This window comes from Spermophilus citellus, assembly GCF_964194105.1.
Source record: "Spermophilus citellus genome assembly, chromosome: 2".
Classification (NCBI taxonomy): domain Eukaryota; kingdom Metazoa; phylum Chordata; class Mammalia; order Rodentia; family Sciuridae; genus Spermophilus; species Spermophilus citellus.
Genome location: NC_138183.1, coordinates 7,069,847 through 7,094,567, shown reverse-complemented (window position 1 = coordinate 7,094,567; position 24,721 = coordinate 7,069,847). Strand labels below are relative to the sequence as shown.

Below are 24,721 nucleotides of genomic sequence, written 5' to 3'. Positions count from 1 at the left end.
TTGACACCTTTGAGACATTGGAACAAGGGAAAAAGTAGGGGCAGGGATGGAGTCATAGTCTCTTAGAGCAGTCAAAAGGAAAAGGCCAGGAAGTCCTTGTTGGGAGAGCCTGTTCAGTTCTTCTAATCCAACTACAGTGATCTGTAGCTGAGGGAGGGGGGAATGTGAATGTAGGAAGACAGTGCCACATAATTACATAGCAAGTTGGATTTTAAAACACTGGGCACAATGGCACACACCTGTAATGCCAGTGACTTGGGAGACTTGAGACAGGAGGATTGCAAGTTTAAGGCCAGCTTTAGCAACTTAGCTAGGCCCTGTCTCAAAATAGCTTGGTGGTCGAATGTTCCTGGGTTCAGTCCCCAGCACTGCAAAACACAAACGTACACATGCACACTTAGGTAATTTCATTAGATGCAGAAAAAATGTATTACAAAATTCAGTATTTTTTTCATAATTAAAAACTTGACAGATGAGGCATAATAGGAATATACCTCAATTAGATAAAAGCCATAGATGAGAAACCCCCAGCTAACATCCTACTCAGTGGCAAGAAGTTGAAAATTTCCTCTTAAAACCAGGAACAAGACAAGGATGCTCATTCTTGCTACTTGTATTCAAACAGGACTGGAATTCCTAGGCAGAGCAGTTAGGCAAGAGAAAGAAGTCATCCAGATAGGAAAGATTTAAAATTTTCTTTGGACAATATGATCTTGTATGTAGAAAATCCTAAAGACTTCACCAAAACAGTGTGAAAAAAAAAATAAGAAAATGCAGTAAAGTTGCAAGATACAAAGTTAACACAGTCTGGGGTGTAGCTCAGGGTAGAGCTGCTGCTTAGTACGCACAGGGCCTCAGGTTCAGCCCCCATCGCAAAAACTAAACAGGTCAGTAGCATTTTTAAATTTTCTATATTTTTTTGGTACTGGGAGTTGAACCCAAGGATGCTTTACCACTGACCTACACCCCCCAGTTCTTTTTTATTTTGAGTCAGCCACTCACTAAGTTGCCCACGCTGGCCTCAAACGTGATCCTCCTGCCTCAGCTTTTCAAGTTGCTGGATCACATGTGCACTGCTCTGTCTGGCTAATCAACATTTCTATACATTAACAAACAAAAAAGAAAATTATAGTTGGTATGCCACAAAATTTCAAGTACTTCCAGAATAAATGTTTTGCTTTAAAGTGCTGACGATGGAACCCAGAGACTCTCAAATGCTAGGCAAGAAGAGCTCTACCACTGGGCTACACCCTAATCCCAGGAATAAGTTTAACCAGGGAGATGAAAAATCTGTGCATTGAATATTATAAAAGTTTGAAAGAAATTGAAGAACATAAATAAATGGAAAGATCTCAAGTTATGGATTGGAAGAATTATTTGTTAAAATGTTCACATTATCTAAAGCAACGTACAGATTCAGTGCAATCCTGTCAAAATTCCAACGTGATTTTTCACAAGCAAAATAATTTTTATTTTTTGGGGTGCTGGGGATTGAACCCAGGGAGGCTTTACCACTGATGTAAATCCCCAGCCCTTACTATTTTTTAATTTTTGAATCAGGGTGTGGCTACATTGCTGAAGCTGATATGGAATGCTCATTTCTCCTGCCTCAGTCTCCCTAGTTTCCAGGATCACTGGCATATGCCATTATACCTGGTGCCAATCCTAAAATGTGTATGCAATCAATCACAAAAAATCCCAGATAACCAAGGCAACCCTTTTTTTTTTTAAGAGAGAATTTTTTAAAAAATATTTTTTAGTTTTTGGCGGACACAACATCTTTGTAAGTGGTGCTGAGGATCGAACCCGGGCCACACACATGCCAGGCAAGCGCGCTACCGCTTGAGCCACATCCCCAGCCCAACCAAGGCAATCTTGAACAAAAGGAACACTGGAGGGGCTGGGTGTGGGAAGCCATTCTGACACGTGATTGGGTGGCTCCCGTTAAGGGTCTGAGGCGCTCTGGCTGTGTCGGAGCTTTCCCGACCCTTTCCTGATGAGAGAGCCCATCCGTGTGGGGGTGTGCCTGACCACTGACCCCGGGGGCCCAATCACTGACCCGACCTTGGAGTGCAGCCCCCCCCCCCCCCCAACCTTCATTGGATGGAATTCTCCCCTGAATCTCTTGCTCCCCAATAAAAGGCTACTCCCAGGCTTGTTCAAACTCTCTCTCTTCTGCTAGCCCTGAGTAATCCTTGCTGCCCTGCTGGGCCGTTAGAGGAGGGAACCAGAGAGGGGAGCCGTCTCGGACCTAGCAATATAAATAAGGTAACTGAGTCTGTGTGTTTTATTTCGATCTCATCTAGCCAACTTTATGCCTAGAACCTCATTAATGAAACCATTGCGCAGGCCGCGTGGTGGAGCTGGGGATGTAGCTCAGTGGTAGAGAGCTTGCCTACCATGTATGAGGTCCTGGCTCTTAACAGGAAAAAAAAAAGTGCTGTGGGTATCACACTACCTGATAGAAATATAGAAATATCAACCAAGAGCTGAGCATGGTGACACACAACTGTAACCCCAGGGAGGCAGAAGCAAGAGGCTGCCAGTTCAAAGCCAGCCTCAGCAATTTAGAGAGGCCCTAAGCAACTCAGTGAGTCCCCGTCTCTAAATAAAATACAAAATAGGGCTGGGGATGTGCTCAGTGGTCAAGTGCCCCTGAGTTCAATCCCTGGTTCCCGCCCCGCCCCCCAATATCAACCAAGAGAATAGAAAGCCCAGAAATACACATTTATAGTCAATTGATTTTTAAATTTGTCTTTTGGGACTGAACCCAGGGACAATTTACTGCTGAGAGAGGGCCTAAATTGCTGAGGCTGGCCTCAAACTTGCAATTCTCTCACCTCAGGCTCCTGAGCCCCTCGGATTACAGGCATCTGCCACTGTGCCTAGCTTTTATTTATTTATTTATTTATTTATTTATTTTTTGAAAGACAAGGTCTAAGATGCCCAGGCTGGCCTTCAATTTCCCATCCACCTGAGCATCCTGAGTAGCTGGGATTACAAGCATCACCATGCCTGGTGGAGGAATAAGTTTTTTTCTGAAATCAATTATTGCACAGTATGGTGACTATGGTTAATAATGTGTATTTTAAAATTGCTAAGAGTTATTTTAAATGTTTTCATCACAAAAGTAAGCATTTGAGATGATGGATATGTTAATCATTCCACATTGCATACATATACTTAAAAAATCACATTATACCTTGCAATATATACAATTATATTTTAACAAGTTACAAAAAACTTGGAAATTCAAAAGTAGGTAATAAGACACGCCCTGCCCCCATCCTACAATCTAAAGAAAATACCTGAAACATGTAGATTTTTATTGCATGTAATTTTTATTGCATAATTATTATTTTCTTGACTTATCGTGTTTGTGTATTGTTCTTCCCTCACCTTAGGTGGTGAGAAAGTTACTGTATGACTTTAAAATATTTAATGGCCTGAATTCTGTTCTAAGTACAAAAAAGAAAAAAAATACCCTTAACCAGTTCCTATTTTAACATTTGCCATCGCAGCCTCTATCATAAGCCGTACTGCGCTGAGGATGTGTTTCAACTCCTTGCGTTCTCAGCTTATTTCTCCAGCTCAGTCCTCTAGGTGGGTTGAAGATATGAACCCTTTTGAAGCTTTTCACACACACTATGAAAGCTGCCTTCTGGAATCTCTGTACCAAGTTTCCGTTCGTCCAGCAGCTGGCCTCTGCTGCCTGCGTCCTTGCTCCTCACGCCAGGTAATAAGGAAATCGTCAATCTAGAAGTCTTGGTTGTTCTGTGGTGAACTGATCAGGAGATCTCTGTCTGACAGACCTGGGGTCCTGTCCGGGTTCCGCCAACTCCCCTGGGGTAGTTGTGAGGATTAAATTCAGTGATAAAAACGCTTTACACTCCCGCGTGAGCCTCGGGTGGCGCTGACGCGGAGCGCCTTGCACAGGCGCAGAGGGGAAGGTCCGAGGCGGTGGTGCAAGGGGTGAAGGCGGAGCCATACCTTGGGCCTGAGACTTAAAGGGCAAAGAAAGGGCGCCGGGCACTCACCTGGGGCCTGTCCCACTTCCTTTGGTTCTGAATCCCAAGCCCTTGGAAGCGTTTGCCAGCGGAAGGAAAGGACATCCCACCCTCCACGACCCCCACCCTGCGTCAGCCCTGCTGTGGGCCTCGCGGTGCGACTATGCCCCTTTAAGAGCGCCGGGGGTGGGTAGGCCCGAGGTCGCGGCGTGCGCTCAGCCTGTGCCGCATCCCCTCGCGGAGCTGCTCGGCCATGGCGCTGCGGGTCGGCCTGACCCTGGCGCTGGGCGCGGGGCTGGGTGCGGCCGCAGAACACTGGAGGCGGCGACGGGCAGACGCGCAGGCGACGCCGGGGCTGCTGGGGCGGCTGCCCGTGCTGCCCGTGGCGGCGGCGGCCGAGCTGCCTGCCGTGCCCGCTCTGCCTGGGGGACCAGCGGGCCGCGGGCCCGGCGAGCTGGCCAAGTACGGGCTGCCCGGCGTGGCGCAGCTCAAGAGCCGAGAGTCGTACGTGCTGTGTTACGACCCGCGTACCCGCGGCGCGCTCTGGGTGGTCGAGCAGCTGCGGCCCGAGCGACTCCGCGGCGACGGCGACCGCCGCTCTTGCGACTTCCGCGAGGATGACTCGGTGCATGCATATCATCGCGCTACCAATGCCGACTACCGCGGCAGCGGCTTCGACCGCGGCCACCTGGCTGCTGCCGCCAACCATCGATGGAGCCAGAAGGCCATGGACGACACCTTCTACCTGAGCAACGTCGCGCCCCAGGTAGCGCTCACGCCCTAGACCGGGCTGCGGAACGCGGGGCCAGCGTCTTGCCTCCCTGAGCCTGAGGCTGTTTGCCGAATGCGCGCTCCAGGTCCTAAGTGTATAGAGCGCTCCGGGCGGGAGGGAGGAGCCCTGGGGTTCTAAACGTGGGCTGTGCCTTCAGATGTGGACTTGAACTTAAAAAACTGAGCCCTGGGCACCTCCTTGTTCTTCAGTTTCTTCCTCGGTAAATTGGGGATGAGCCCAGGACGGTGGCGCATTCTTACAATTCCAGCAGCTGGGGAGGCTGAGGCAAGAGGATCGCCAGTTGAGTCCGGCCTGGGCAACTTAGTGGAGACCTGCCTCAAAATAAAAAGCTGGGGTATAGCTTAGTGGCAGAGCTCAGGTTTCATTCCCAAAAAATAAGTTAAATAAAATGGGGATAAAGCTTCTGCTCACCTCCTTGCAGTAGTGATGAATCAAAGGGCCCAGCACAGTTCATGGCCCACTGATCATTGGCTACACTGAGGGAACAGGCTCAGAAGGTCGGAGTAACTTCGTGGTCCACCCAGCAGGAGGAGAATCTAGGCGGCAGTCTAGAGGAGCTGAGACTTCAGCCCTGTGTGCCTGTGAGCAGTTACCAGGAACACTACTAGCAAGTGGGCAGGCAGGCAGGGTGTCACTGCCAGTCACTACATCCTAGACCAGCTGTTCTACCTCTGGCTGGGTTCCCAGCAGAGCCTGGCACCCAGGATGGAGACAGATGGGCTCTGCGTGAAACCCATGAACACAAGCCTCCCACCCAGCTTCTTTCCCATGCACAATCCTCTATCCATTTTTCCTAGACCTTGTCCTGTGATCTCAACATGTGATCTCACTGTCGTTGAGGGCACAGAATAGTGAAATGGAGGGCTCTCCTGAGACCCTGGAGAGCTCAAATGGCCCTCAGTGTCCTCAAAGGGGGAGAAGTTCTCCTTTCTTTGTGTAGCTCTTTGAGCTGGAAAATGATTTGTGACAGTGGGGGTGCAGGAGGGATCCTTGTCAACCCTGCCCAGGCTCTGTCCATCCTTGTAGCCACATGGCCTCTATTCCTTCCTTGAGCTTCAGTTTCCTCTGCCTGCATGCCCCCCACCCCTGGGCCCAGAGTAGCCCTGTGGCAGGGGGGGAAGGGGTCCCAGGCATGATCCCACTCTGGTTCACTTCTTCCACCAGGTGCCCCACCTCAACCAGAATGCCTGGAACAACCTGGAGAAGTATAGCCGCAGCTTGGTCCGCACCTACCAAAACGTCTATGTCTGCACAGGGCCGCTCTTCCTGCCCAGGTGAGGTCCCAAAAGTCATCACTCATCTGGTTTCTTGGCAAGTCTGTTTCTGCCTTGGGCCCTCATTCCTCCTCTGCAGCGAATCCTTTGGATGCCCTCCTTAGAGCAGCTGTCTGTGGTCACAAGGCCCTGAACCTCCCCTTGCTCCTCTCCTGAGACCTCCTGCCTCATGTTCTGCAGGGATGGAAGCACTCACGGTTCTCGCACCAGGCTCTTGCCTTCTGTCTCTGCTCGGCTTGGAGTGACCCTTCCTTGCCCTCTAATCTGCCTGATCTGGGTTTTCACTCCAGTCCCTCTGCACCTCTGTCTCCCAGGGTAGAAGGGCTGAGCTCCTGTGGTCAGGCTCAGTGATGTTTCTGGTGCACAGAGGACAAGGCCAGGTGAGGCAGTAGGTCACAGCTAAGCAGTTGCCTCTCAAGTCCACAAGCATGGGATGGAATCCAGGCCTACATCTAGTCCCTCGGTGCCATGGGTCAGTGACCTCAATGTCTTTCCTTGTAAAATGGGATTACAACATGTGATGTCATTGTCGTTGAGGGCACAGAATAGCGAAATGGAGGCAACACTGCTGAGAAGCCAGTCGCCCATCCAGTGTCCCCACACTTACATGTATCTCATGCTGGCACTGGGGTTTCCGCTGCCTTGGCCTTTGCCCTCTTGGTGCACTGCTACAGGACAGACAGGCAGCCAGAATGTGTCCGTGCTTGTGAACTGAAGATGAGAGGACTGATTCTTTCAGCAGCATTTATTGCCACCCACTCTGCCTGACTCCTGTGGGTTCCAGCCCAAGGAGTAGCCGGACAGGGCACAGAAGCCTCACAATGAGGGGGTGATCTGGTGGGGGGCAGAAGGTGGAGGTCAGGCAAGGGAAGGCTTCCTGGAGGAAGCAGCCTTGGGTCCATCCAGGACCCTTGGTCATGTACACCTGGGTCTGCCCACAGGACGGAGGCCGATGGGAAGTCCTATGTAAAGTACCAGGTAATTGGCAAGAATCACGTGGCAGTGCCCACGCACTTCTTCAAGGTGCTGATCCTGGAGTCAGCGGGTGGACAAATCGAGCTCCGCTCCTACGTGATGCCGAACGCACCCGTGGATGAGGCCATTCCCCTGGAGCGCTTCCTGGTGCCCATTGAGAGCATTGAGCGGGCCTCAGGACTGCTCTTTGTGCCAAACATCCTGGCACGAGCAGGAAACCTTAAGGCCATTACTGCTGGCAGCAAGTGAGGGCAGCAGCCTAGAGACTGGGGGCCTAGGGCCTGCATTGCATTAAAGAAGGTTATTTTTGGAGAGAAGTCTTGGCTGTGGCTGTCCTGATGGCCTGCAGCAGCCCCATCTCACGGCTGCTTCACCCATATCCGACACTCATGGGAACCTTTAGGTGGTGTGAGTGCCTGCCTGGGTGAGGCTGGGCTGCAGGGCTGCCAGAGAGATGAGTATGGCTTCCTGGAAGTGAAGAGAATGCGAGACTGGGGCCGGGGAGGCAGGTGGGTGCCAGCTCCTACCTGACCACCCAGGCCCCGCCCCATGAGCTGACTGCTCTTAATGGGCCCTGGGAGGTTAAGGGCCAGCCAGGTTCAACCTGAGATGTGCCCTGTGGCAGGCAGCATGCCCTGCTCTTGTGTACTCTCTAAATTGGGCATGACAGTACTAATGCCAGCCTCCCTGGGCTGGGGAGGTGATGCCATGGGCAGAGTTCTCCACCTTCCCTGAATGGGTGTCAGGGGTGGGGTCAGGTTTCTGCTGTGGGTATGGCTGGCAGGCTCAAGCACTTGGGCCAGGCGGGCCTCAGGGACAGGGAGACCAGGGCTGTCTATCTGTGAAGCTACCACCCAACTGAGGCTTTCAGCTCTAATGGCACAATGCTTCCTAGCGGACAGGATGCAGGTGACACCTGAAGGGACAGCAGCCATACCCATTGAGGTCACAGGAGAGGAGGTGGCAGAGCCGGAGTCACTGAGGAACACTAAGTATACAGTAATAGAAACAGAAGCCCACACAGGGATGCACAGGTTGCCTGGGGACCACTGGGAGCACAGGACTAACACTGGCACCCAGGATTCAGGACCCCTCCTGCACTGCACTCATCTCCCTGCTACCAGGCCAGCTGCTAACTATCTTGGACAGATCTGAGGCCCCAGCTGCTGGCTGGAGGTCAACACAGGTGGGCTCACCTCAGTGCGAATGGTGCGACTGCCCTGGTTGGGGCACGTGTTGACATACAGGTCGAAGAGAACACTGGGTTCGGTCACCTCCAGGTTGGGGTCAGCATCCACTCCAGCTTCTAGCCCTTGGAGGCCCCCAAACACTACCACTGCATGCCTGTCACCCAGAGGGGAAATCAGTAACTATTCACCAAGGCCCCATGGAACACAGTCCCAAGTACAGCAGGGGCCCAGCCTAGGCAGCTTGGCCCCACCAGGCAGGTACCTGCCTCTTTCTCCTCCCCTGGCCTGTCCCCTGTCCCCTGCCACAGGCAGCACCCACCTGAAGCTGGGCAGCTGGGCAGAGGCCACATCTGAGCCACGCTCTGACGTCCCAATGGTCAGGTCATACCCGTCCTGGAAGGGCGCCTCAGAAAACACAGCACCTGAGGGTGAGGCCAACTCAGTGGGAGTCCTGCACTTGGCTGTGTGTTCATTACATTGAAGGGGTAGGGTGGAGCTGGGGCTCAGGTAAGGGGGCCCTCCACTACTCTTGAGAAGTCAGAACTGGGCACAGTGGAGACCAAGCCTGCAATTAGTTGGGGAAAAAACAAGGTGGGCAGGAAGCAGCTCTAAGAACATGGAGAACTTTGATCCTATTGTCCCTATCCGAGACATCATCAGTCAACTCTGATACTTTTCCTCAGAAGTCCTCAAGAACATTCTAGGCAGTGCATTCAAGGAGACCAGGCTAACAGAAAAGATAGTTGCTCAGGACACACTCAGTATGGTAGGGCAAGGACTATGTTTTGACTTGTGGGTCAAGGAAGGCTCTCTGCCACCTCCCAGGGCTGGCTGGACATTCAGAGAGAGAAGCTCTGTCCTTACTGAGGCAGGAGGCTAGCCGGACTGTGTAGCCCCAGTAGAGACCGGCTTTGGTGCGAGGGTCCTGTGATGACACAACTGTTCCCCGGTAGGTCTTACATTCTGGAAGGGAAATAGAGAAGCTATGACGATGAGCCAAGGGGAAGGGAGGTGGAGGGAAATTTGGAGACGTGGGGCTGGCTAGACCACCATAAAAGTTAAGGAAGCTTCCAGATACCTGGGAGCTGCTTCTGGTTCAGTCTCACAGTCACTCGAAGTCCAGGCTCCAGGTTCTTGTCAATCTTCACCTCCTGGGGAGAGGCCAGAAGAAATGGATGCTGTTTCCCACCACAACCAGTAGGAGGCATTGCCCTCTGAGACCCTGCTGGGGGAATGGCAGGGCTGGTATGGGACCCAAGGGGTTCAGGTCAACTTACAATCCTCCTGCTTTGGAATGGGCTAGACCTGTTCATAGTACTATCACAAGATACTGGTCAGAAATGAAGGCTGGGGGCTTAGCACACACAGGGAGTTTTCCCCAATAGATGAAATCCCAGTTTTCCACATTTTGATCATTTTGCTAATTACTGGCTATAGTAATTTAAGCAGGTCACTTAGCCCCTGAACCTCAGTTTCCACATCTGTCAAACTGAAAACCCTTCCACAAACAACAGCTATTCTTAAACTTGTCAAGCTCTGGCATGAAGTAAATGGTTAAACATTAGCTGTGATGAGTGACAATTATTTGTGTTCTGCGCCATTTTGGAATTTATCACCCTTGGTGGGCACTCTCTTATCATTCTGAGAGTTTCTCATGCTTTTCCCTTTTGTCTGTGTCATCCTGGTCTGCTTTTAGCCATTCATGTCTGCTCTGTTCTTTTTTGGGGGTGGGGGAATCCCACACACTTCATTGTTTCTGTCTCTGACTCCAGGGTACTTGAGTGAACAGGAAGTAAATTAGTGTTCTACTCCCAAGGTTGGCTCTGTGTCACACTGGAGTCTGAGTGGTTTTCAATTTGTTATTACTGGGTTATGATTTGTTTTTTTAATATTTATTTATTTATCTTCACGTGGTGCTGAGGATCAAACCCAATCCTCACCTCTGCTAGGCGAGCGCTCTACTACTGAGCCACAACCCCAGCCCCCTTTGACTTATTTTTGATCTCCTTTTAAAAAAACAGTAAAGCTGGGGTGCAGCTCAGTGGTAGGGCACATGTTTAGCAGGCTTGGGTTCAATCCTCAGCACCAAAAATAAATACGTAAAAAAATAGTACATTTGCTCCTGCCTTATCTCTTAAGGCTTGTTTTGGGCTCTTCCTGGCCTAAATATGCATAAATGGGGCTTTATAGTCAGGTCACCCTACGTACATGCCCTGCCTGCCCTCCATAGCTGGCGTGTGTCCCTGAAGTACGTCACAGCCCCCCCCCCCCCCCAGTTCTTACCTTCTTCATTCCACAGTTAACAAAAGAGCCATGGCCTGGTCGGGTGGGCCTGTCTACCACGATGCCTTCTCGGAACTCAGATTCCTCATCCTGGCGCATGTGGTGAGGGCTGTCCAAGGGGTTCAGGAGCCCTGGAGGGGGTGGCAGGAGGAGTCTGGGAAGTGCCAAAGCATGCAAAGATGAGGCCAGGACCCTGGTTTAAGTTGCAGCTCTGCCACAGACCTGCAGCTGGACATTAGGCATGACATTGCCCTCCTGGGCCTGCCTTCCCCTGAATACCTGGTAGGGGACTGGATGCTTTCCTCGTGTCTGAGAGGTGATCTATGGGAAGAGGGATCAGGCCTACCAGGCATACCTGCAAACTGTAGATCCTGGTGCTTGGGGAAGAATGCCTTTCTCAGGTACCTAGTAAAGAATGCAGATCTCAGGAAGTTCCCAGGGGAAGCCACCTCCTAGCTCACCTGCATGTTGATCTCATACACCCTCCCACCCCACCCATGACCAAGGAAGTCACTGCTTACTGTGGACACTCCAGGTACTGCAGGATACGGGCCAGCTGTACACATGCCTGCCCCTTCTTGCCGACTCCCTTAAATTCTCCTTCCACAGTCCTGGAGAGAAAAACATGACTCAAAATCCAATTTGTGGCTTCGGATATAGCTCAGTGATAGAGTATATGCCCTGAATTCAAAATCCAGCACAAAAACCAACCACACAAACAAAAGCAAACAACAGTCTCATTCTAGAGCTCCTCCCACCTAATGTGACCTCTGTGGTCATTGCCCATGCCTGGCCAGTGGCCCCACTAAGGATTACACTGCAGCATTTTAGACAGGGTACTCTGGAAGAGTTGGGCAGGTGGAAAGAGTGAAGTCACAGCCAACCCTGGCAGCCCCTTCCCCCTCCCTGAGCTCCCAGGCCCTTGGGATAGCCTCTCACTTGGCATCGTGACCCTCCTCATCGAACACCACAATCTCATCCACACAGAAGATGGCACAGGCTCTGGCAATCTGGCCAGCCAAGTAGGTACGAAGCTCAGGTGACTGGGCATTGTCCAGGATAGAGCCTGGCAGGGCCACGCTCAGAGTGTAGGGCCGTCCTAGGCAGCAGAAGAGGATGTTGTTAAGCATGCATTATTTATAATGGGAAGACAAAGAAATAAAAATTAAATGAAAATGAAATTGAAGCATTCAGAAAGCTCAATAAGAAAGTAAAAACAACAACAACAATCATTAATACCATGAAATTTTAGTCTGGGGATGTAGTTCAGCATGTGTGAGGGCCTGGATTTCACCCCCAGCAGAAAGAAAAAGAAGAAAGGAGAAGAAAGGCAAGGCAAGGCAGGGAAGGAAGAAAAAGTTAAGAGACACGATGCTTGAAATCTACTTAAGTAGGAGGTTAGGACTCAGCAAAGAGTCCCTCCTCTTCTCTGGGCCTCAGTTTCTATCAGGACGTTTGGACTCAATGGTCACTTGAGACTCTTCCAGATATGACATTCTCTGCTCTGCCTGCAGGACATCTGCTGAAGCCACATCCTGTGCCCCTCCCCAGGACTCAGCCACACACCTTGGTTTTCCCTCTGGGCAGCTGCCTCCTCCTCCTCCTTCTGTCGCTTTGTCTGCTCCTCTTGTGCCCGTTGCTTCTCCAGTTTTTTTGTCAATTTCATGTCCTTCCACTTCTTTTTCTCCTCTTTCTCTGGATAAGAGAACATCCTGATTGGTGTGGGGAGAGAGTGACTTGGAGCAGTCAGAGGGATCATTACCTCTCATCAGGACAGCTTGAGTGATGGGGTATTGCTGGGCAAGCAGCCAGAGCCTACTACCCTTGGGTGCTGTGAGACCCAGAGGGGATAAATTTGTGTCCTTCCCTGTGTCTAGCCAAGGCTGGCTGTGTTCTCCTGGAATGGCCTGGGCACAGTCACTCTTTCCCACCCCAGGCCCAGGCAGGCCCAGCCGGTACGTACTCTGTTGCTTCCATTTTCGCCACTCCACCCTTTGGCCATGTTCACCCTGGAGTAGGAGTGGGAGGAGGATTAAGAGTGAGAGGCTGAATGGTCACATCTGCGAAGGGAGCACACATAGGGCTCGACAGCCAACCTGTCCCTCTACCACAGAAAACGCCTCAGGAGGGCAGGGACCCCCGGTACCCACAATGCCTGAGATCAGACCATGATAAGCATTAAACTGTTGAATGAGTTCGGCTCAGGGGCTGGACCGGCCGCAGCCGCCATGGGGATCAGAAGACAAGGCAAGAAAAGGCTCAGGGTGAGGGCGGGTTCCACCTCTGGAATGCAGCCCCCGCCGCAGAACCACAGGGACTTGTCGGCCTTGGCTGCCCGCCGAGTCCCAGCGCTGGCCTCGGCCCCGACTCCCACCTCCTAATCGCGGGGGCACACGCGTCCACCGGCGTGCAGCACCTTCCTCGAGGAGCAGGGAGCGGGAGGCGCTGCCGGGACCCGCCACCAGCCCCCATGTGGGTCGTTCTCACGCCCCGAGCGCCGGGGGCTGGCAGGACCCCCACCTACCAGTACCTACCGGGCCGCAGGGCCGCTTCCTCGCGCGCTCCGCCATGTTCCGCCGCGTGCCGTCGGCCACGCCCCTGCCAATCAGACCCATGCCTTCCGGCCACACCCCCGCCGAGCCGTCCAATCGGAGAGCTAGTGGGGCGTGGCCGAGGTGCGTCCGCGAGGGGAGCGCTTGGGCACTGGTGGGCTCAGTGGTGGGGAGCGCGGCCTTCTGGGTCTTTCCCCCGCCCCGCGTTGGATGGAGAGCCACGTTCTTGAGTCGGCACCAGCCAGACCTCAGCGTCGTTTTATGCAAGGGGACTCTCAGGCCCAGAGCTGGAAATCACGTTAGAAACAATTTAATCCAGTTTTTTTTTAAAGATACATTTATCTTTGTATGTGGGTGTTTATGAATTTTATTTGGCGCTGAGGATTGAACCCAGTGCCTCACACGTGCCAGGCAAGCACTCTGCCACAACTCCAGCTATTACTTTCCCTTTACTTTCTCTCTCTCCCTCTCTCCCCCAACCTCTCTCTTTTGTACCCAGGGAAATTACCACTGAGTTAAGTCTCCGTTTCTTTGTATTTTTTAAATTTGAGGCAGGGTCTCATTAAGTTGCTTAGGGCCTCACTAAATTGCTGAGTGCTGGCTTCGAACTTGCAATCCTCCTGCCTCAGGCTCCTGAGCTGCTGAGATTACAGGCATGCGCCACCACCTGGCCAAAGCAGGTTTTTTTTTGTTTTTGTTTTTGTTTTTTGTAAAAAAAAAAAAAAAAAAAAAACAGTTTTTTTTATGTGGTGCCGAGATGCGAGGCAGGTGCTTTACCACTGAGCTACATCCCCAGCCCTAAAGCAGCTTTAATTTGAAAATTGAAGAGTTTGACACAGACCTCTTCTAAACCTGTATTTTTTTAAATTGTTAACATCTTGCAGTGGTGTGCTACATTGTTATACTTGGTAAACAAAAATGATACATTGTTATCAACTAAGGTTCTGTAGTCTACCCAAGAGTTTTCTCTTTGAGTACATTCTGTTTTTGTTGTTGTTTAGTTGTAGATGAAGACAATACGTTTATTTATTTATTTGTATATGGTACTGAGGAAGGAACCCAGTGCCTCACAATGCTAGATAAGAACTCTACCACTGAGCTATGACTCCTGCCCCATTCTCTGGGTTTTGACTGAAGCATAGTCATGTATCATTATTACAGTAGGAATTTGTCTCTATAGTTTTACCTTCCAGAATTTCATATAGTTGAAATCATACAGTATGTAGCCTTTTCAGATTGGCTTCTTTCATTAAAGGATATGAATTTAAGTTTCCTCCATTCTTTGTGTGACTTACTCATTACTTTTTATTGATAGATGCTATTTTATTGGATGGAAGTGCCACAGTTTATCCATTCAACTTTTCAATTTGTTTCCTTCTCTCCCTCCCCCAAACTCCTTCTCCTCCTCTATTTTTTGGTACTGAAGATTGAACCCAGTGGGGCTTAACAACTTAACTATATTCCCAGCCCTTTTTATTTATTTATTTATTTTTTGTTTTGAGACAAGGTCTTGCTAAATTGTGGAGGTTGGCTTCAAACTTGCCATCCTTCTGCTTCAGCCTCCTGAGTCTCTGGGATTACAGGCTTGCACCACCATGCCCAGCATGCACACACATGTGCCCCCCCCCCCCACACACACACACTGCTGGAAATGAATCTCAGGGCTGTGTGTGCTAGAGCAATGCTCTAACACTAATCTACACCTCTAGCTCTGCTTCCATTTATTGGCAATTATAAACCAAACTGCTATAGATATTCACATGTGGGGTTTTGTATAAATGTGAGTTTTCAATTCATCCAGGAGCCCAGTTGTTGGGTCCAATGGTAAGACTGTGTTCAGCTTATGTTCAGCTTTGTAAGAAACTGCTAAACTCTCTTCAAAGTGATTGGACCACTTTGCCAGCAATGAATGATACATTTAAAAGCAAATATTAAAGATAAGCCAGGGAGTTGTGTGGCTCAGCGGTAGAGCACTTATCTGGCACGTGCAAGGCCCTGGGTTCAATCCTCAGCACCACATATAAATAAATAAAATCAAGGTATTGTGTCTAACTACAACTAAACAAATAAATATTTAAAAAGAAGATAAGCCACATGTAGTGGTATATGCTTGTAATTCCAGTAACTCAGGAGGCTGAGGCAAGAGGATCACAAGTTCAAGTCTACCCTCAGTAATTTAACAAGACCCTGAGGCTAGGGATAGACCCTGGGTTTGATTCCTAGCACTGCAAAAATAGATAAACAAACAAATAAATAATAAAAAATAAATTTAGTATCAGCTGGCATTAAACTTTAAACTTCAATTCCAATACACATGAATTGAAACATAACATGAAGCCCATTTACATGTACAAATTTGTTTTTATGTATCAGTAAATAAAAGAAAAATTTTAAGTCCATATGCCAGATTCTTGAACATTTCGGACAACATAAAAAACATTCTTGCATACTGACCATAATGATTATAAAGTTCCTTCTTACTCAGTGTATGTTGATATTACAGGGATGTGTTTATTGTACCTTTTCTCTCCATACCCCTGAATGAAGGTGCACAGTCACACTTACACAACTAAGACGAGATCTATACTCGAGCTGAGGGACTCAGCCTAAGGTTTGGAACCTCTAAAATGGTTATGGGCACATTCTTGGTTGATTTATGAGACATGGGGTCTTTGGTAGGGTGGTTCTAATCAAGAAATCCATGCATTTACCACCATCAAGGGCTTTGCCAATTTCAGGCTACTTGGTGTGCTGTGGTTAGGGGCTCCACCGCTGAGCCCTGGTGCTGGCATTTCATTTCATAGTAGTCCTCTGGGCCAGTGATAGTACCACACTGTGACTTAGAAGGAAAAGGAGGGCAGTGACTTATGTTGTTCTGGCACCAAATAGGTCCCAATGACAGTTCTAGGCTGGGGGTGTGACTCTGTGGTGTAGCACTATGCCTAGCATGTGTGAGACCTGGGTTCCATTCTTAATACCATAAGAAAATATAAATAAATAACAATTCTTTTTTAAATTTTTTTTATTTGTAGTTGGACACAATACCTTTATTTATTTATTTATTATTTATTCTTATGTGGTGCTGAGGATCGAACCCAGGGCCTCGCACGTGCTAGGCGAGTGCTCTACCGCTGAGCCACAACCCCAGCCCCTAAATAAATAAGAATTCTGACACTAAATTAGTATCCTACGATTAATTTTTTTTCTTTTTCTTTTTTGGCACTAGGATGAACTCAGGGAAATTTACCACTGAGCTGTGTCCACTTTTTATTTTTTATTTTGGGACAGAGTCTTGCTAATTTGCTTAGGGCCTCACTAAGTTGCTGAGACTGGCTTTGAACTTTTGTTTCTCCTGCCCCAACCTCCTGAGTCACTGGAATTACAGGCATGTGCCACTGTGCCCAGCAAATTAAATCCTGACAACTATCAAAGTTAGTGTAGAAGCCACAGGTTACGGGCTCGGGCCCATAGGACTGGCTCTGCTTCAGATGCTGGTCAACAGTGGGGTCTGCAGTTTGCCTGCACTTCTGCCTGGCTGGCTACAAACTTAGATATTTCCCACAATCCTCCCTCAGGTTCTATAATTTCTTAGAATGACTCACGGAACACAGGAAAGCTCCGTTTGCTATTACAGCTGTAAAGGACACAGTTGAGGAAGAGCCAGATGTTAGAAGTACATGAGGCAAGGTATCAGGGGAGGGGGCACAGATAGCTCCTGTGCCCTCTCTAGTCACCCACCAACTCTCTAGAACAAGGAGGTGTTCACCCAACCAAAAGTTGCCTAAACCTCATGGTTTCAGGGTTTCCATGTGGGATTGATAAACAATTTACAGGGCATTGTTTTGGATTAAGCTCCTGCAGGGGCCCCAACAGACCAGACCAAACCAGAATGGAGTCACTCATGCTTTGTGGCATGTGATAAAATCGAACTTTGAAAATGAACCACTTTTCCAGAACTCAGAAGTTCACATCAACCAGTGAGAAGGAGCTCAGTGTACCTGAGCCAGTGTGGTAAATGAGTCCCCTCTATTGTAGCCCTTTAAGGAAACAAACATTGAAGTGACCAGTTTTTATTTCTGCTTTCTTCAGTCCTTTACTGCCTATTAAGCCAATCCCTTCTGCTCAGCTGATCTGAGCACTCATCCTATTTTATAAAACTAGATATTGGGGCTGGGGATGTGGCTCAAGTGGTAGCGTGCTCGCCTGGCATGCGTGCGGCCCGGGTTCGATCCTCAGCACCACATACCAACAAAGATGTTGTGTCTGCCGAAAACTAAAAATAAATAAATAAATATTAAAAAATTCTCTCTCTCTCATCTCTCTCTCTTAAAAAAAAATCAGTCCTAATATGGGCTGAGAAAAAAAAAAACTAGATATTACCTGATTCCAAAATCACATTATAATAAGTGCCAACATTTTAGTCAGCTTTTTTGCTGCTGTGACAAAAAGACCTGACAAGAACGACTTTAGGGGTGGAAAAGTTCATTTGGGGCTCCTGCCTTCAGAGGTCTCAGTCCATAGACAGGTGGCTCCATTCCTCCGGGCTCAAGATGAGGCAGAACATCAGGTGGAAGAGTGGCTGAGGAAAGCAGTTGGGAGCGTAGCTCCAGGAAGCAGAGAGAAACTCCACTCAGCAGATATACATGTATATCCCAAGGCCATGGCCCCCAACACCCACCTCCTCCAGTCACACCCCTAATCCTCAATTACCACTCAGTTATTCTATCAGGGGATTCATTCACTGATTGGGTTAAGGCTGTCACAACCCAATCATTTTACCTCTGAATGTTCTGCATTGTCTCATATGAGCTTTTGGGGGACACCTCATGTCTAAACCATAATAGCTAATAAGATCTTTACACTAAATTTGCTGTAAATTTCTCTTTTCACAGGTGTATTATCTGGGCATCACTGAGCACATCACTGGCCTTAGACAGGTGTGGCCCAATGATAGAGCGTGTACCCAGCATGTGAGAGGCCTGGGTTCTATCCCCAGGGCTGAAAACAGGAGGCCTTGAGATTGAACTCAAAGTTGAGGTCCTCTGGAGAGTTTAGGGGGAGTGGGGGTGGGCTGAAATTTCTGACCTTCTGATCTTATGGTCTAAAGGGGCTGTATATGAATGACAAGGACTACATCCATTACCTAAGGAATCCCAGGGGTATAGGAGTCTATGCCAAGGAAGACCAAAGATATTTTTTTATTATACCACATATTCCCATCACCTCCCCCAAGTAAACAATGACATGCTTGGTGTGGTGGTACATGCCTGTAATCCCAGCAATTTGTAAGTCTGAGGCCGGAGACCAGCCTCAGCAATTTAGGGAGACCCTAATCAACTTAGAAACTCTGTCTCAAAATAAAAATAAAAAAAATTTTAAAAGGACTGAAGGAGTTGTAGCTCAATGGTAAAGCATCCCTGGGTTTAATCTCCAGTACCGTCTTCCCTCCAAAATCTATCTGTTCTTGCATTGTCTCATATGAGCTTTTGGGGGACACCTCATGTCTAAACCATAATAGCTAATAAGATCTTTACACTAAGTTTGCTGTAAATTTCTCTTTTCACAGGTGTATTACCTGGGTGTGACTGAGCACATCACTGGCCTTAGCCAGGTGTGGCCCAAAATCTATCTGTCTATCTAGGAAAGACTGAAACTCATGGGCTCCCTCTGTCAACACAGCCTGCCCCAGGACCACTGTCCAGATAGACTCAGGAGCTGCCCTTGCTTTCCAGAAGGACCCATGTGGGATTAAATCCCACTTTTGACTCTTGTGGGTCAAACTATATGTGCCTTGACCAGACAAACTCCATTTTACCCTGAGACTCCATTTCTTGTTTTCTTTTCTGTTTGGTGCCGGGGATGGAACTGGGGCCTTGTGCGTGGTAGGCATGCACTCTACCAACTGAGCCAAATCCCCAGCCCCACTGAGATTTCATTTCATACAAGAAATGTTTCTCACACATGAGAAACATGTGTAACTCACTCCTGCTAAGCACAACCTATTTGGCAATGCACAGTGGCTGAAAAATGTTTCTTTTATTTTTATACAATGTATTATTAAGACACGCTTTGGGGCTGGGGTTGTAGCAGCGGTAGAGTGCTCGCCTAGCATGTGCGAGGACCTGGGTTCAAGCCTCAGCACTACATAAAAATAAATAAAATAAAGATGTTGTTTCCAACTAAAAAATAAATATTAAAAAAAAGAAGGGTGGAGGTTGTGGCTCAGTGGTAGAGCATTTGCCTAGCATGTGTGAGGCATTGGGTTCAATCCCTGGCACCATATAAAAATAAAAGCAAATAAAGGTATCGTATCCATCTTCAACTAAAAAAAAAATTTAAAAAAAGAAATGCTTTTGCAAGGTGTTCTTTTTTAAAATATTTTTTATTAGTTATTGATGGACCTTTATTTATTTGTTTATATGCGGTGCTGAAAATCAAACCCAGGGTCTCACACATGCTAGGCAAGTGCTCTACCACTGAGCTACAGCCCTAGCCCATAAGATGTTCTTTTTTTAGTTCCCATTTTTCATTGGCAATGTACCCTGACTATACACTGAACTGGGTCATTCTTTTTTTTTTTTTTTTTTTTTTTTTTTTTTTTTTTTAAAGAGAGAGTGAGAGAGGAGGGAGAGAGAGAGGGAGAATTTTTAATATTTATTTTTTAGTTCTCGGCGGACACAACATCTTAGTTGGTATGTGGTGCTGAGGATCGAACCCCGGGCCGCACACATGCCAGGCGAGTGCGCTACCGCTTGAGCCACATCCCCAGCCCTGAACTGGGTCATTCTGACCCACTTCCTACGGTGCTATGGTTTTAACATACTTCACTTGTGGTTTTGGGCTATAAAAAGTGTGCTCTAACTCATGGTGGGGGTCAAAGAGTGCAGAGGCAACTTGCTTGCTGTCCTTTTGGCCCCTTGGTGAATAAAGTTCCATGCCCTGCTTCCAGACTGACCTGTGGTGCATTTCAAATGCACCACAACATGACCTTTTGGAGTCATATGGCCTTGGGCATGTCACCCCCTTTCCAACCCTTCCAACAGAGCTTTCCACGTGCAGTGGAGACAACTGTCTCTGGGGGCTGTTTGGGGAGATGTGCTCATCTGGGTAGCTGGCAAATGGGGTTGCAGAGACCTCGGTCCCTGCTTCTCCTGTCTCATCACAGGAGTTACAATGGCCTGCTGGCCCCCACTGCCCACACCAAAGTGTTCTCTGACCCGTGAGAAGGTCCGTGTCGTTCCTGTCAGAAGCCCTTGTGCACTACGCACCCACACAGCCCCCAGCCCAGCCAGCCAGCACCATCAGAAGGTGAGGGGTGTGGAGGGCAGCCCAGGGGCCTGGATTCCTCAGGATGAGCCCTGTGACTTCAGACAAGTCCCAATGTCCCACTCTTCTCTGGGCTTTTGTTTTACTCCACAGAAAGTTTGTAGAAAGGAAAAGGGTGAGCTGGAGTTCTCTGAGATTCTTCCTGTTCTGACGAAGCCTGGCTCAGGGGTTGATACCAGGGTCTGAAGCAGACAGAAGTGAGGTTTGCAAACTTCAATCTTTATTATGGGCAAAAGGACTCAAGCCTGGAGCTGACTTCCCGGCGACAGGCTGAGATGAGGTACGGTGAGTGCAGGGCTGGGAACACTGCTAGGACTCCAGGCCTCAAACTCTGCCCTGTTCAGCCCCAGCCAAGTCTGGGGAGAACAGAAGAGACTGAAAACCAACTAGGGAGGGAGAAGGAGAGTCCCAGGTCAGGCCTCTCTGGCCTCTGAGCCAGGACACAGGCTGTGGGAAGGGACTGCTGAGGCCCCAAGACCAAGGAGGGGCTCTTCCTTGGGAACACGCCGCATCATAGAGCAGTACCACCCTCCACGATGTGGAGAGAGCTGGAACAGGGACAGAGAGCCATGGGACAGTGTGGTGCAGGGCGAGGGACAGCCTCAGGGCCCGAGCTCAGCCTTCCATTTCTGCAGCTTCTTGTCCATGGCTTGGAGTGTGGCTTCATCCTGCATTGATACACACTGGTCCTCCCTCCTGCTGCGCCTCGCAGCCTGCAGAAGCGCAGGCACTAGACACACCCCAGCCCACCCTTACCTTCACAAAACAGAAGCGGATGTAGTGGTCAAAGTCCTTCTGATGTGGCACGCTGTAGAAGATGGAGACCGGGATGGCTACCAGGCCCTGGGGAGGAGGAAGCCCATGTGTCCACTCAGCCCTGTGGTCTGGCAGCCTCGGCTTAGGAGACAAGGAGTTTTCCAGGAGGGGCCACAGGACAGTCAGCCCAGTGCATCGCCTTGGAGGCTGAGTCAACTCAGACCTGGGACCCCGGGCATCATGCCAGGTCCCTGCTTGGGCAGTGAGGGAGGTGGCACCAAGAGGCTAGACCATGCAGCAGCCAGCAGAGCCAGAGAAGAAAGAAGGCTGAGGACGCATTCCCAGCTGGGTGGGACTCGGAGGCCTGGGCCACCTCCCTACTGCACAGATGGACCACTGAGACCCAGAGAGGGGTGGGCATTCCTGCCAGCCAGCATGCCATTTTGGAGCACATTAGAAATATGTTCCCTTTTTTTCTTTTTTTCTACTAGGAACTGAACCCAGAGGTGCTTCACCACTGAACCAGCCCTTTTTATTTTTTACCTTGAGACAGGGTCTTGCTAAGTTACTTAGGGCTTTGTTAAGATGCGGAGGTTGGCCTTGAATTAGTGCTCCTCCTGCTTCAGTCTCCCAAATCCCTGGGATTTCAGGTGTGTGCCACCATGCCTGGCCATTCCCTCTTTCTTGAAGTGGGTGTAACCCTGCACCCGGCCCATGGCAGGGGCAGACGGGTGTCCCTTAGCTGGGCATACTTGAGCAGTGCACCCCATGTGAATTCATACCTAGTGACCTTGTCAGAGGCCCAGCCCACCTTGTTTTTGATCATCCACTTGACAAAGCGTCTGTCATATGGCTCCTCTGCGGCACCAGGCAAGTCAGGCATCTTGCTTTCTGGGGGACAGAGGCCAGGCTGAGCCCAGGGAAGCCACCATTCCCCAGACCCTGCCAGCAGACACTGGCCAATCCCACTCACTAAAGTCTGAGATGTCTGTGATGAGGAAGTAGCTTCCCTGGGACAAGACGGGCTTCAGGCCCACAGACTGCAGGCTGTGTGTCATGTGGTCACGGTTTCGCTGCATGGCCTTTGGCAACTGCACAAAGTAGCTGCTGGGTTGGCCCATGTGGAGCTGCTCCCGCTCAAAGCTCTTGGCTACTGCAACCTGGGCAGGGCAGATGGACTGGCAGGTCAGCTGTGCCTGGGCACTGGAGCCGGCCCGCCCATTTTTATTTGTCCTTGTGAACACCCCCTGCCCACAAAGGGTGCCCTGCTCCTCTTCACCTGGCCTTGCGTGGGACAGTGGAAGATGGAGTTCTGGTGCACAGTCCGCAGGTGCCTCATAATATGATCTGGGCCTAGGACCCAGCCCACCTGGATGGGGACACAGGTAGGGAATGAAGCTTCCCGGGCCCTGGCCACAGTCTCTCTCAGTTCCCAGGCCTGGCTCTCCTGCTGAGGACTGGGCGGGAGGCTGCCCTGTGCCCACAGGGACTCACCTTCCAGCCTGTGGCACTGAATGTTTTCCCAGCACTGCCGATGGTCAGGGTCCGGGCCCACATGCCAGGGAGGCTGGCTGTCCAAAGTTAAAGACAGGCTGCTGGGACGGGCAAGGGCAGGAGCAGGTGGCCTGGCTCTTGGGAAGCACAGGCTTTCTACCCCCAGGACTCAGGGAGGGAGGGGCAGGACTGGGGGTTGAGCCCAGACCTCTCGTACATTCTCGATAAGCCCTCTGCCACTGAGCTACATGCCGGTCCTTTTTATTTTTTATTTACTTTTGAGTCAAGTCTGACGGAGTTGCCAAGGCTAGCCTTGAACTCAGGATCCTCCTGCCTCAGTCTCTGGAGTAGATGGGATTGCAGGTGGGACCCAGGCCAAGGGCCTACCAAGGACTTATTTAATCTTATGCTCAAGACAACCTCAGAGGTAGATGATACTGTGACCTTCCTTCTAGGGTGGTGAAGTCACTGCTCAAGATCATATCACCTACACAGCCCCACAGCCCCTTCTTGGTCCCTGGTTTAAGTGACAGGACTGTGCTCCCAGCTTGGCCTCGAGCCCCACGCCCAGCCCGGCTCACCAATGCTGATGTGCTGGAGCCCGTCATAGACCAGCCACTGGTACACCTCATCCGCGATGCAGAGCACATCATGCTGCTGGCACAGCCTGGCCACCAGCTCCAGCTCTGCCTTGGAGAACACCTGCAGGGACCCAGGGGTGGCACAGGTCTGCAGCCGGTACCGTGCCCAAATGCAAAGTCCTGCTCAGACAGAGGGCTTGTGGCCATGCTGGCTGCTGGGGGCTTTCCTGAACCATCCCATCAAACCTCTGCTGCACCGACCCTGTGAGATGGTCCCTCAGGTTCCTATTTACAGTTGAGGAAATGCTGAGAGGCAAGTCACTGTCCCCACCAACCCACCCTTCACCTCCCTGAGATTCTTGCCCCTTTCTTTCCCTGGGACTCTGGCACCTCCATCCTCAGGTCATGGCGGGCAACCCTCCCACTCCACAGATGAAGAAACTGAGGCCCCGAGGAAGCTCATCAGGAAGAGCCGGGACTTGAATGCAGGTGGAGGGTCCCTGAACAGAGCTGTCCCAGGTACCTTTCCCAGGGGGTTGTTGGGTGTGTTGAGGACCAGGGCTTTGGTCCGGGATGTGAACTTGCTGGCCAGTTCTGTGGGGTCCAGCCGCCAGTTGCTGCTGGAATCCAGCTCCCCATCCTGGGTGGGGCTCTGCAAGAGGAGGCGGGAAGGGTAGCTATAGTTACCCCCTGACATTTAAGTCCCCTCCTTGGGCATCTGCCCCCTCCACCTCCTCCCTGGGGCTCTGGAGGCCACTACACCTCCCACCTGGTCTCTTTCACTTGTGTCCTTTCTGACCCATCTCCCTGGGCCCAGTCCCACCCAGTCCGTGGGTCCCTGGGCCCACACCCCACATGGCATCCTTACCGGCTTCAGGGACACAAACACAGGGCGACCCCCAGCCATCAATGTCATGGGCTCATAACAGTCAAAGAAAGGTTCGATGATGATGACCTGGGACAAGGATCAGATCACTGTGGTCAACACTGCTCGGACCCCTCACCCCACCCAGCCCGAGTCATATCATTCACCTCGTCTCCTTCGTCCACCAGGGCCTGGAAGGCTGTGAACAGGGCCCCGTAGGCACCCACGGTCACCAGCACGTTCTCAAGTGGGTCCAACTCCTGTCCCAGCAGCTTCCCAAAGAAACTCGCCAGGATCTTTGTCAGGGGTGGGTAACCCTGCAGGACAGCAGGGTCAGCCCTCCAGACTCAACCCTAGGCAACTCTAGCACCTTCTAGTGTAGGCCTCAGGGCAAAGCCAACTCCTGGGGATGAGCTCTCTCACTTTCTCCACCAGCCTCTGCCAATGAGCCTCTTCTGATCTGGGTCCCTGCCTGGGACTGGCATGTGGTGGGAAGGTGGACAGAGGGCCTTCCTTGGCCAGCACAGTGTGGCAGGGCCCAAGGCTGTGGAGACTCTACACCTCCCATGTGGGTCAGGGAGTTAAAAAGCACATCTGTGCTCATCAGATCCTCCCAGCAGCCTTG

General features: G+C 50.4%; 3 protein-coding genes across 8 annotated transcripts in view; 1 reads left to right on the top strand and 2 right to left on the bottom strand.

Moving 5' to 3' along the window:
- The first annotated feature begins 3,953 nt into the window (after positions 1-3,953).
- ENDOG (endonuclease G) lies at positions 3,954-7,366 on the top strand. The gene is made up of 3 exons (XM_081265747.1): positions 3,954-4,773; positions 5,965-6,074; positions 7,016-7,366. Exons 1-3 carry the CDS (start codon positions 4,261-4,263, stop codon positions 7,296-7,298), a joined length of 906 nt encoding a protein of 301 aa, XP_081121873.1. The 5' UTR covers positions 3,954-4,260; the 3' UTR covers positions 7,299-7,366.
- Positions 7,367-7,377: 11 nt separating this feature from the next.
- Positions 7,378-13,144, bottom strand: SPOUT1 (SPOUT domain containing methyltransferase 1). Its single transcript, XM_081265740.1, has 12 exons — positions 13,057-13,144; positions 12,486-12,531; positions 12,089-12,217; positions 11,462-11,621; positions 11,044-11,133; positions 10,878-10,927; positions 10,523-10,653; positions 9,318-9,390; positions 9,104-9,202; positions 8,559-8,661; positions 8,246-8,393; positions 7,378-7,517 (listed from the first exon to the last, which is right to left on the bottom strand). The coding sequence occupies exons 1-12, from the start codon at positions 13,135-13,137 to the stop codon at positions 7,449-7,451; spliced, it is 1,179 nt and encodes a 392-aa protein (XP_081121866.1). The 5' UTR covers positions 13,138-13,144; the 3' UTR covers positions 7,378-7,448.
- A 7,459-nt stretch (positions 13,145-20,603) lies between these two features.
- The window catches only part of LOC308633120 (kynurenine--oxoglutarate transaminase 1), a 31,951-nt gene continuing 27,833 nt past the window's right edge, over positions 20,604-24,721 (bottom strand). For 4 of the 6 annotated variants that reach the window (XM_081265657.1, XM_081265655.1, XM_081265656.1 and 1 more), the window contains 10 exons: positions 24,264-24,413; positions 24,100-24,186; positions 23,755-23,883; positions 23,232-23,352; positions 22,651-22,727; positions 22,436-22,525; positions 22,130-22,316; positions 21,968-22,047; positions 21,157-21,297; positions 20,604-21,068 (listed from right to left, as the gene is read on the bottom strand). In XM_081265657.1, coding sequence (XP_081121783.1) covers positions 21,003-21,068; positions 21,157-21,297; positions 21,968-22,047; positions 22,130-22,316; positions 22,436-22,525; positions 22,651-22,727; positions 23,232-23,352; positions 23,755-23,883; positions 24,100-24,186; positions 24,264-24,413 — 1,128 coding nt within the window. In that variant the 3' untranslated portion in view covers positions 20,604-21,002. The remainder of the gene's footprint in view (positions 21,069-21,156; positions 21,298-21,967; positions 22,048-22,129; positions 22,317-22,435; positions 22,526-22,650; positions 22,728-23,231; positions 23,353-23,754; positions 23,884-24,099; positions 24,187-24,263; positions 24,414-24,721) is intronic. The other 2 variants (XM_081265653.1, XM_081265652.1) reach the window with 1 other exon arrangement.